This window comes from Quercus lobata, chromosome 4 (genome assembly GCF_001633185.2).
Source record: "Quercus lobata isolate SW786 chromosome 4, ValleyOak3.0 Primary Assembly, whole genome shotgun sequence".
Taxonomy (NCBI): Eukaryota; Viridiplantae; Streptophyta; class Magnoliopsida; order Fagales; family Fagaceae; genus Quercus; species Quercus lobata.
In genome coordinates, this window is record NC_044907.1 from 22,923,266 (window position 1) to 22,936,194 (window position 12,929).

Sequence of the window (12,929 nt, forward strand, 5' to 3'; positions counted from 1 at the left end):
TCCATTATTATAAAAAAATAATAATAATAAATAAAAATAAAAATTTAAAGGATACTTCAAGCCTCGTCTTCCTTGCACGACAATTGGGAGCAAAGCAGAATCTTGAAGTGGGGGCATTTGTAGACATCAAAATTTTATGATGAATTCACAACCGTCCGATTGTTCATGATAAAATATTTGTGATCAAATTAATCTCTAAATGATGACGTGGACGATTAGCAAATGAAATCAAGCCACGTGGCAACATCAAATGAAGAAAGCCATATGGCAGCATCAGAAGAAAAGATCTATATGGAAAGTTCTTATAAATGAAATACCAAATTAAATTCATATATAATTCAACTCTTAATAAATGCTGAGAGAAAATTCCAAATTAAATACCATTGAGTTGCCTATAAATAGAGGCTTCTCATATGAGAAAATGAGAACACTTAGAGAGAAAACACTACTGACACTCTGCCAAAATAAAGAGTCATCTCTAAAGTGCACAAGAATTCCATTGTTCATCAAGGCCTATTCCTACTTCTTCAAATCAAAGTGGGGATTCTCCTTTAACCTAGTTCGAGATCAAGCCAACGGCCCTCGCATCAAATCAAGCACGTTCGACTATTCATTCAACTTGGAGACATCACATCACGATTCAAGATCAAGCTTCATACCCCCTTTGGATCGTAACGTTTCTTGGAGATCGAATCAGAGGAATTTATTGTACTCTTTCATTGTAAAGATTCAAACAGAGGATTGTACTCACATATATACAAATCAATATAAATTGATAATTTGTTACACTATTTCGTGATCGTGTGATTTATCTTTTACAAAAATTGTGTGTACAATTGGATTCAAACAAATATCTTAACTAAAGACTGTTTCACAAAAATTTTCAAGATGTGCACTCTAAAGCATTTGTGTTTTGCCTTTTGTGCTAGTGAAAGTGAACACGAGATAAGTCATGTCGGCTTCGTATTCTTGATTCCATCACTGATTAAACTACTCCAACAAAAGGATCAAAGCAAAAATGTGTTCCCATTTGACACGCCCTATAAACACATGAATCTTCCTTACAGACTTGTTCATATATTGCTTGTCACTTGCAACCAAGATGGAGATTCGAACTCATTGGGCAAGGTACTCTCAAATCCTTGCCAATGTTCATTTCATTTCAGGAGCACTTGCATCAGTGTCATTGGCTTCAATCATTCTGCCACAATTTCTTGGGTGGTTATTTCTCATCATATGGGCTTTTCTGCCTATTATTATTGCAAGCCACTTTCTTATGTTTACATTCAGGTGGATTTTCCTAATAAGAATTATGGAGGCAATTTACTCCATATGTAACATTTCAAGTAGACTCATGGGATAGATAACAGTGCAGCAAAGAAGTTTGTCTATGTGATATTAGGCTATTAGGGAGGGTGTAGACATCAAAATTTTTATGATGTATCCACAACCATCCAATTGATCATGATAGAATATTTTTTATCAAATTAATTTCCAGTTGATGATGTGGACAATATCAACAAATGAAATCAAGCCATGAGACAACATTAAATGGAGAAAGCCATGTGACAACATCAGAAGAAAAGACTCATATGGAAGGTTCTTATAAAATGGAAAACCAAATTAAATTCATAATTCATAATTAAATCTCAATAAATATTGAGAGAAAATTCCAAATCAAATGCTATTGAATTGCCTATAAATAGAGGCATCTCATATGAGAAAATGAGACAGAGAAATAGAGAGAGAAAAATGCTACTGACACTACCAAAATAAAGAGTCATCTCTAAGTCCAAAGGGCACCCCTGCTCCCTCAAATCAAAGTAGCTAGGGATTTTCCTTCAATTTTGTTCGAGATCAAGCCAATGGCCCTCGACTTCAAATCAATTACATCCCCACACATCCAACTTGGAGACATCAAGGCACAATTCAAGATCAAGCTTCATAGCCCTCAGATCGTAAAGTTTCTTAGAAATCGAATCAGAGGAGTTTTATCGTATTCTTTCAGTATAAAAAGTCATACAGAGGGTTGTACTCACATATATACAAATCATTATAAATTGATAAATTGTTACACTATTTCGTGACCATGTGAATTGTACATCTTTAGTAATTGTATTATCCTAGTCTTTCGTGCTTGTATATCTTGTAAACTTGTATTGTACTATGTTTGGAGGTCCACTAGCTAAGTTCTAATCTGAATGTAAAGTCTCCCTGAATTTTTTAGCATATATATATATATATATATATATCCATGCAATATAACAATGCCCTTTAAGGGACAATTAGGTCTAAAACCAAAATGAAATATATATAAGTTTCATGCTATAACAATTTTTTTTTTGATAAACATGCTATAACATATTGAACCAAAAGTTGCTAGAATTTGCAAATCATATAACCTAGCGTTTGATATATAGTTGAAACTTAATTGAAACAGCAAAACACAAATATCCAAGTGTTTGAAAACCATTAGGTCATGTTATCCCTGGTATGTAATATATAATTGGTTCATGAAATCATCTCAACTAATTTGACTAATAATGGGCCAATATCTTTAAACTTCGATAGTATGGATACTTACTACTACATTATTATTAATAGGAAAAAATAAAAAGTTACTTTGATAACGGGAACTCATAGCTATTGTTGTATCAAAAGGACTCTGTATTGGCAACTTCAATCACATCTTAACACGTGAAGACAAGCGCTCGTTCAAAGACTCTCCCACTCTAGGTAGTAGGTACACAAAAATTACAAAATTTAATTAGTTTTGAATTGGGACGCATTGTTATTGAAGCCAAAGGCCTTTTGTAGACTTGGGATGAATAAAAAAGTCGGGAGCTAATTTTGTGATGGAGCTTTTAGCAACCTTGAATGGATGGAATACTACCCACATTGTATAGTAAAAAACTAAACTATTATTTTCTCAAATTATAAACTAGACTATTATTTGCTCCAATTATGGACTGAACCTTTTGGAAACAGAATGAGGGCCTCCTTTTCGTCACAGGCCCTTCAGATAATGTAATAATGAAATGATTGAACACTTGCCTAGAATGGAAGACTGTTGTTCAAGAAGCATGGGAATGAAGATAGAGCTCCTAGGCTCCTACACTTTCAACCTAATGAGTAAACTACGTGAAGTCAAAGGAAAATTAGAACAGACAATATTGTTTCACATTTATTGTACTTCCACAATACAATGTTCATAATTATACGTTTTTATTTTATTATGTCCATGCAAGCTTAAAAAAATGATATGGATGATATGTAGAAATGATGTACAAATGAGCGTGAGAGAATTAATACCCGGAATAAAATAGTTTTTAGATTACTAGAAAAGGAAATCTCCTTTAAGAAAGCATAATTACAAAAATTACAAGACAACCTACACTCACTAGAAGACCTAAAACAAAAAACTAGAAAAAGGTATATAGTGTTTCAAGTTCAACTACATGAATGAGACACTCACAAAAACATGTAGGCTTCATTGGTGTGCGAGACTTACAAGTTTTGAGGGGCTCGTTACACACGCTTGAAATACAATATATGCCTTTTTCCTTTCAAAGAATGAAACTAATAATGTGGGCACAAAAGTCTAGGAGTGACTAGATCCTAAATGAAAACATTAATACCATGTAATTTCAAGTAGCGGTTAAAAAAAGAAGGATGATAATAAAAAATAAGTGTTTAACTCAAAGGGCATTTGGCCGAACAAAGGTGGACATTGAGGAGTAGTGCTTCCAAAACCACTTCACTCACCTATTCATACAACCTAACAGTATGGAGGTCACAACAATACAAAAACAACTTAAAGAGGTCCTTCACCTTATAGAAGAAAAAAAAAAGTAACGTTGGAAAAACCCCTTTTTAATGAAAAGGTAGTGCAAGCAGCCTTTCAACTAGCGATCTAAAACCCATTGGATATGATGGCCTACCTGTGGCATTCCATCAAAAGTTTTGGTTCATGCTTAAGTTGAATGTCATCTTAATGGTGCGAGCCCTCTTTCAACCAAGTTTCTACTTAAAGGTTTGTTTGGAATGAAGGGAAAAAGAGAGAGGAGGAAAGGTAGGCGGAAAATCTTTGCTCCTCTCCCCCATCTACCTCCATCCAAATATAACGTAAATCCTTGAATATAGTTTATAACCCTAGTAGTAGTACTTAAACTATTGGCTTCCAAAGAAGTGTCACATTTTCTACCAATAAATTTTTACAATGTCTCTTATAAAATCATCTAAAAAATACTTGCCAATAGACTTAAGCCCATCATGGACAAATTGATTACCAACTTCTACAATATCTTCATAGCAAATAACTCACAAGATCATCTTAGCCCATCAAATCTTTAAAAACATAAAGAAGTGGGGAAAAAAAGCAAAGAACAAAAGAAAGTGGGAGCATTGGAGTCTTGAAACTAAACATGAATAAAGTATATAATAGAATTAGTTTGAATCTCTTAAGGGTTGTCCCACAAATAAATAGAAGTCTTTCAAAATTCAAACCTTTTCAAAACTACTAGGAGATTGAGACGAGAGGACCATTTTCCTCTCATTTTGTAATTTGTTCCTTCTTTTGTGCAAATGTCTTATCCTATTTGGTTTTTTTTTTTTTTTTCCTGAGAGAGAGAGAGAGATATCCTATTCCTTTTTTTAACTAGTAGAGGAGAGAAGCCAACAAAAAAACTAGGGAATTTATTACTTAGTGTCTATTTGGAACAACTTATTTAACTGAAATTGAAAACTTTTTGCTGAAAGTACCGTGTACAAAATTAAAAAATAACTGAAATAATACAGTGTAACTTATAAACAGTACCAAAAAGTACAATTTGATCCATGAATAATAACAAAAAAAGCTTTAAAAAAAAAAAAAAGACTTTTTAAACTAATGTCAAACGCACACTTACTATTATTTCAAGCTAGGAAGATCCGGTCCTCCTTTTTTATAGCCACCTAGCAATCAAAAAAGAAGGAACATTTGGGGGGGGATGCATTTTGGAATAAAACATAAATCCAAGGACTCATTAGAAATATATATCTTTGATAAATTAAAATCCGTAAAAACCAAAAAGTGAGGTGGGGCATATGTTCTATTATTGCTGTAGCCAAGCCATCCACATCCACACCATTCATTCATTGGATTCATATTTTAAGCCATAATAATTTCCACTTCAACACCCATCCATTCTGATATTTTTCCACAACCAAAACGCAAACCAAGAAGATCAACAACAACAACAAAGAAAGAAGAACCTCAAAACATCGACCTTTAGGCCTTCAATCCAAAACCCAGGTCTCTCTTTCTCTCTCTTTAAATAATTTTGTTGATTCTTTCTAATCCTAAAAGCTCCACCTTCCAAAATAAGCTTTAAGAAAAAAAAAAAAAAACCCTTAAAAGTATTATATATATGTGTGTGTATTTACTTATTTATTTGTTGTTAATATTATATATTGATTGGTAGAAACAGTGTTATTGATTTTTCTCTGAGCTGTGCCCATTATCAATTGAGAAAGAAGGAACATTTATCACTGTTTATTTTGAGCTCACATGGAATCTCAAAGTTTTATCTGTCAAAGAAAGTACCAATGTCAATGAAAAAAGGTGATAAAATGAATGAATTGAATGAGATCAAGCTTTATTTATGCTCAAGGCTTTATTTCGGTTTCTGGGTATTCAATAACTGGATTTGAATGTGAGAGTTCAAGACCCATGACCCATTTGGTGCCCTATAATATTAATATATTATTAGTTGCAATTAGGGAAAAAGGAAAAGATGTTAAATTGAGTGCTTTGATATTGGGTTGGTGTCCTTTTGTCCTAAGATTGGGGAGACAAGGTGAAGTCGTGACGGGTCTAGGCCCGGAATGTAGAAACATAAGAATACTATGTGATCGATTGAGATTGAGAAATTTTCAATCTTGACCTTAGATTGTTATGAGTGAATGAATTTATATGCTTTTCTGTGTAGAATTGAGGCTACAAGCTGTGGGTAGTTTGGTGAGACAATGTTGTAATATGGTACAATAATTCATAGATTCTCTGGTTACTTTTTGATGTTTGTGTGTTTAGGAATAAGCCCTTTTGAGGATGATTATAGATCTTTTTCTGTGAATATATATATATATATATATATATGTATGTATGTATATTTGTTTGTGTGTTTGGAAAATCATTATTTATAGAGGGTTTTTTTTTTTTTTTCGGGGTATTTTGTTTCTGATACAGGTGGTTGGCCAGGATGACCCCTGTTTGCCCTTTTGTCAAAGCTGCTCGTCCAGACGAGATGAATTCCAAAAAACCAGGCGAAAATCTGAATAAGCATCAGACCGAGACTGAGATCAAGACAAAGAAGGACACTAGTGACTCTGCCACTGCTTCTCCAAAGTGCCCCTTTGGATTTGATTCCCAAAAGAAGGATGCAAATGACTCTGCCGCTGCTTCTCCGAAGTGCCCCTTTGGATATGATTCCCAAAAGAAGGATTCGAATGACTCCGCCATTGCTTCTCCGAAGTGCCCCTTAGGATATGATTCCCAGTCATTTAAGATAGGCCCCCTCAGCTGTTTGGTCTGCCATGCACTTCTTTTTGAAAGCAGCAAATGCGTGCCTTGTTCTCATGTATATTGCAAGTAAGCTAAAAATGGAAAGTTACATTTAGATTTATTTTCCTTTATTGAATCTTATACATTTACCTTTTATCTTTTTTCCCCCTCATTCTGATATTATTCTTAATTTTCTAATAAAAATTTAACTGAAATCAGAGCATGTATATCACGCTTTAAGGACTGTCCACTATGTGGAGCTGATATTGAAAAGGTAGAAGCTGATTCAAATCTTCAGAGCATGGTTGATCGCTTCATTGAAGGTCATGCTAGAATCAAAAGGTCTCATGTTGGTACAGACAAAGAGGAAGTAGTAGGTGAGAATAAACCAGTCATATATGAAGATGTGTCTTTGGAGAGAGGTGCTTTCTTGGTACAACAAGCTATGAGGGTGAGTGTTTCTTGCTTTCATTTTTTTGCTAAGTTTTCCATTGTTATTTATGTAGATGATTAAGTTAGGGCAAGCCCTTTTAAATTATCAATTAATATCAATAATGGTAATGAAAAGAAAATTATTTTTTGAAATATTTGATACTTATACAGTAAGGAACTTCTTACTTCTTAAAATCAAACAAGATCCAAAAGTATTCAATGCATATAGTTTTTCTTCTATTTGAGTAGGCTGATGACTTTCCATTTGTAGGCATTTCGAGCCCAGAATGTAGAAAGTGCCAAATCAAGACTCACTCTATGTGCAGAAGACATTCGAGATCAGTTAGAAAGAATGGGCAACACATCAGAGCTTTGTTCTCAGCTCGGAGCAGTTCTGGGCATGCTTGGTGACTGCTGGTTTGTCCTTGATCTATACCTCCTCAGCTTTAGTATTGCATGTATCATTTTTTCTGTTATGGGTTTACACACTAAAATATTGTGGTATTTGTCAACATTAGCATACTTGAATCAAGCTTACCTGCAGCATGGGAAGTGTTTGAGACTAACAACAATTATATGTTTTGAACAGCAATGAGATTTTCAGTAATTTATCCGTGAAGGTGATGAATAGGAACTGACATGTATACATAGAGGGATCATGCTACAGTACACCCCTTTTTTTTTGTGTGCATGTACCCTGTATTTGCTTTGTGGGGTTCAGATAAGTCAAGATTAGGTAGGTATGGTAAATAAAATAAAAAGAGAGTAAAGTATCTACTGTAGACATAGAGACATGGGAAATGATTGAATTGGTCAAAGCTTCCTTTCCAGCTTTGGTAGACTGAGAAGTTCCTATCCTCAACTCAACTAAGACCCATTCCCCATTAAATTGGGGTCAGTTATGGATTCTTCCCATCTAATTAGAATCAACTAGAAACCTGTTACTTAGAATTCATACTCTCCTTTGTATAATTGTATTGGACTGGAAGAGCAATATAATTTCTACGATTATAATCTTTAGTGAAGCATAATATTTGAGTACATTTTAGACGCTCTAACTTGTTGAAGTTGACCATTAACTGTCAAGGTTAAGGGCACCTATTGCATATTTATGAGCTGCTTGGAATTGTTGGAAAAAGATGATACAAGCAGCTATAAAATGAAACAAGAGAAGAAAAGATTTGTCATGATAACCGTTTGACAGATGGACTCTTACAAATTGTTGAATAGCCTTCGTAGAGACCATTTCTCTCTCTGGATGAGGGAAGTCAATTGGATGAAATGTGCATAGAAAAACCATAGAAAGATAAAATGGTTGTCTGAAGACTGATCCAACAATGAGAAAGAAAGGAATTGAGTAATAGTTGCTTTCTAATGTCCTATTGTGAACTGAAACAGAATTTGATATGCACCTTTTACAGGGTGTCTTACAGAACTGTCACATTATCACATACATTGAGGTTTACTTTATCTAAAGATGAAAATTTTTGAGGCGGCTAGGCACTTTGTGCTGAGCCTTTCTGAAGTCATGAGAAATGATTTTGGCTAGGTGACCTTGTATTTTCCTTTTGGGGTTCTGATAATATACACAAGGAAACTGCTTTTCCTTTTAGTCCACTGGAATAGGATTAAACTTTGGGTTCACACAAGAATCTAGTCCTTATCATCTCTAAAAAGCCCAATCCCTAGTGAAAATGGGATGGAACAATTGAATTTTTTTATGTCAGTGAGCTTGATATATATATTGTTCACCCACTTCCTAATAGCTTAAGCATTTGATGCTGATGGTTTTAGATATGGTAGTAGAGCTAGGTTGTCTATGAGGTACTTGATTTAAGTGTTGGTGGCCCTCTTTTTATTAGTTTCTCTGTTGCATGTGCAAGTCCCATAGTTGGTTCAATATGGATGGGCATAAATGTGAGGGGGTGTTAACATTATTGCATTCCTTTTATGGCCGCATTTGGAGTCATGCATCACAAGCATAACACAAACAATTCAGCAGGATGAGTGCCACTTCTGCATATTTGGTGGTTGCACTCATACACTACACCTCATCTCCAATAAAGGTTCTCAATCCTTTTTCCATACCAGTGGACCAAGAGGCCATTGGTAACACAAAGGTTGTCTATGCTTAATAGTACAATTTTGACTATTGCATTTAGCTTTCAAAAACTAACATTTTGTAAGCTGATTTATTACTGGAGCATCATCTGGACTGTGTCTATGTTTTATTTAGGTAGTGAAGATATTTATTGATGTCCTAGTGGCTTTTAAACTTTGCGTCTCCTTTCTGCAATTACAATCTTCTTGAAGAAATTAACTGGAATTCTATTTATAATTTATGAATCATGGACGCTTGAAACTCCTTGATGTGTCTAAGTCGAACATGAACACTCTAGGGACACTCCTGTGACACACGTATGCGCTTTTTTAAGCCGTATATATTGTGATAAATGAGATGAAGTTCATATGATAACTTCACCATATCTTCATGTAATTTTACTCTGTTGATGCTTTTTATTTTTATTTTAAATAAAAAATTAATGTAATATATACCTAAAATATAGATTTATTTATTAATTAGTTAATTGTCATATGCCTGCCATATCGTATCCAAAATTTTGAAGAAATACTTTGTAGCCATGTCTGTATCATATCATTCTCATATCCCATGTCCATGTCCATACTTCCAAGTTTATATTATTTTCCCCTGATAAATAAACATTTTGTAAAGAAGAAATGGGCATAGCCCACTTTCTGACTTTCATGTGAGGCTTACATATTAAAATAATAATAATAAAGTGGATAATCTCACTGCAATTGATACAATCTGTGGAGAATTCAAGAAATAAAGAACTGCTATGACAGCCAGAGAGAGGAAAAACAAACCAGATCCATGGGAGAGAGCTTTAAGGGCATTTTCAACTCAACATCAAACATAAAAACGACTCATCAATTGCTCTGTATGTGTGGGTGGGCATGTGTGTGTGTTAACTCACTGTCTTCATGATGTCTTCCTCTAAGATAGATCTTGACTCCTGATGTTTTTGTTGGGGTAATGATAAGTTGATTTTAACTTATTGTATTTATTGCAGTCGAGCACTGGGAGATGCTGGTTCCGCAGTCTCTTATTTTGAAGAGAGCGTTGAATTTCTTTTAAAATTGCCAAAGGATGATTTGGAGGTTCGCATAACAACCTTTATTGTGTAATATTGGCATTATATTTATCACTTTACCATGCTTGTGCTAATTATTGTTGATTTTTTTTTTATGGTGCCCTCAACAGATTACCCATACACTTTCAGTTTCACTTAATAAAATTGGAGATCTGAAATATTATGATGGAGACCTACAAGCTGCAAGGAATTACTATTTTCGGTCTCTAAATGTTCGTCGTGATGCCGTCAAGCATCATTCAAATGTTCCATCCCAGGTCTGCAACCACTTTGAGCCTATCTCACTTACAATCAATGTATAGTTTGGCCTCAGTTGCTAATTTAATTGTGAAACAAATATCTTGTCAAGTTCTGGAGTGAAAACTATGGATTCTTGCAAGCAATTGCTGACCTGCTGAAGTGAAAACTATTAGTCTCAATGGGATATTGTTATAGATGTTTTCATCCACTGGCAAAGAATGCAGAGATTTGTTTGAAGGGAGGTCCTTTGGCTTATAAGAAGTATCTTGAGTTTTGTCCTCTGAAGAAAGGGTTAGCCTTACACGTAATTTTTTGTGTTATTGGTCAGTGCTTGCTTGGTTTGAACTGGCTGGTAAATGAGGACTCAGGTTTTCTGGAGGAATAATCAATTCTAAAGCCCTTTTGGAACTTGGCCTTTTTTTTTCTTTTTTTCTTTTTTGCTAACTGCCCTTCTTCCAGTTGTAGGCAAGTATAACTAGGATTTACCATCTCCTTCCTAAAACAACTACGCTGGATGTGATGATAATGCAAGTTTCTGCAGCATATTTGGTGAGAGTAGGTGGAGATAGCCCTGGCTTGTGGCATGAGGAGTGTAAGAATTTAGATTGTGGCCTTTGTCAAAATAGGAAATATCTCACTCTTTCCCCAATTTGGTGGTGGAAGCTTTCCTATAGTGGTTGATTTTATTTTGTATCATCTTTAACAGTAAATGGTGAAGTGGTTTATTCTATTCTATCAGTCTATGTTAAATGTAGTGGTTTACGTAGTGTGTCTTGCTCATATTTGATGTGGAGTAGTTTACTTTTGGATCTAAAATTGATTGAATTTGGTGGGGCAAGGTTAAAGAATGCTAAAGTAGGAGACTCTACAAGATTCTAAAAAAAATAAAATTAAAAATACCTGCACAAAATACTGTTAGAAGTTTTATATTGATTTGGTTTTTCCCATTGATATTTTTACCGGCCTAAACTTTTAAGTTTTTGTTGTTTGTTATTCCCTTATTACGTGTTAAACTAATAAGCCTTCTTCTGTTAGACATACATACATACATACATTCTCTCTCTCTCTCTCTTGTGTTCACAATTTGTTTTCAACATGAACACTGTTAAGTTTCTTTTTTTTTTTTTTTGGGTTATCCTTCACAGATTTACTTCTCTGTAAAACTGCAATTTTAGATTGAATCCTTTGATATTGCAAAGTTGAAATTGTCTATACCAAAATTATTTCAGTTTCTGCATTTTGCTTTGTGCAAATTTGAAAATCATTGCTTATTATGATTACAGATTCTCGATGTTGCTGTTTCCCTTGCAAAAGTTGCAGATGTGGACAGGAGTGTAGGAAATGAGGATGTGGCAATTGGTGGATTTCAAGAAGCTATAAAAATGTTGGAATCTTTGACATTGAACTCTGAAGACAGCAGTCTTGAGCAACGGGTAAGGTTCCCTTCTTGACTTTGTTATGTAATGAGTTTGGATCCTGAAAAAGTTATTTACATACTGTTTCCACTTTGCAGCGACTTTCGGTGCTCGGGTTCCTTAACAACCAACTTGCTGAGAAACAACCAGAAACAACTCTCTGAGGTCAGGTCCCCCTCAAACTAATGAAAATAAAAAATAAAAAACACTTCAAATAAGTATCTGTATCTGTATCCCCGAGAGCTTACATTTGTACTGGATAAGCTCAGTTTAGCAAAAGCATTCCCCTGAAGCTTAAGAGCTTTCATAGTAAAGATTACACATTCCTAGAGCACAATGTGGCTGGTGATGCAATGCAGATGGCCTTATTCTAAGTAGCAAAGATCAGTTTGTGTGTCTGGATCCATTCTTTATTGCCCTTGAAGTGATTCCTGGTTATGTTAGCTTGGATCCTCTTCTCTGAACCCCTTGATGCTATTTTTCTTTTTCTTTTTTCTGGTGTACAAGGACCAGTTTACTGGGATCTTCCCCTGTAAGTGAGTTTGATTGTAAGCTTCATTGTACAATTCTAATAAACTATAACAATAAACTAGATGTACATATTAACTTTGTGAACTTGAAATTGGCTGTCATGTAAAAGCAAAAATATGCTATCAACACATAGCCTTAACACTTGATTGTAGTCAAAATGATGACACAAGATCTCTGTGTGAGGCTACAATAATTGCTTTAAATAAGTCACCACTAACTCCAAAAGGCAGGAGCATTTATTCTGTCGTTATCTTAAGCAAATTTTTGGAATTGGAACCAAATCGTATGACGCAAAAAGAGCATGTTTGGCAAGTGGATGCAGTTAGTGCATTTGAAAGCATTCATAATTATAACTGTTTTGTGAATGTAATGCAATTACTTTTTTTTTTTTTCTTTTTGATAAGTAATGCAAATACTTTTTGCAGAACAGAAAAGGTGATGAATCATCTGTTGTAATATTTGTGCCTGAAAATCGTCATACTAGATTCTAGATGTACATTATGTGAGCTTAAAAAATGTTCTGATAACATGTGAAAGGATTTTGGTTAAGAAAACTAGGGATTTCGTCAACCCAAAGGTGAAGACTGATGAAGT

The 12,929-nt window shown here is 34.5% G+C and overlaps 1 protein-coding gene across 2 annotated transcripts; it reads left to right on the plus strand.

Annotated features, from left to right (window-relative positions):
- Positions 1 to 5,078: 5,078 nt before the first annotated feature.
- On the plus strand, positions 5,079 to 12,478 carry LOC115986528 (protein NCA1). 2 transcript variants are annotated; one of them, XM_031109644.1, is made up of 8 exons: positions 5,079 to 5,293; positions 6,227 to 6,628; positions 6,761 to 6,992; positions 7,245 to 7,390; positions 10,069 to 10,156; positions 10,260 to 10,406; positions 11,673 to 11,822; positions 11,903 to 12,478. In XM_031109644.1, exons 2-8 carry the CDS (start codon positions 6,240 to 6,242, stop codon positions 11,966 to 11,968), a joined length of 1,218 nt encoding a protein of 405 aa, XP_030965504.1. In that variant the 5' UTR covers positions 5,079 to 5,293; positions 6,227 to 6,239; the 3' UTR covers positions 11,969 to 12,478. The 2 variants fall into 2 exon arrangements, with proteins under 2 accessions (XP_030965504.1, XP_030965505.1); XM_031109645.1 differs by having other exon boundaries at positions 5,109 to 5,293; positions 6,239 to 6,628.
- The last annotated feature ends 451 nt before the right edge of the window (positions 12,479 to 12,929 follow it).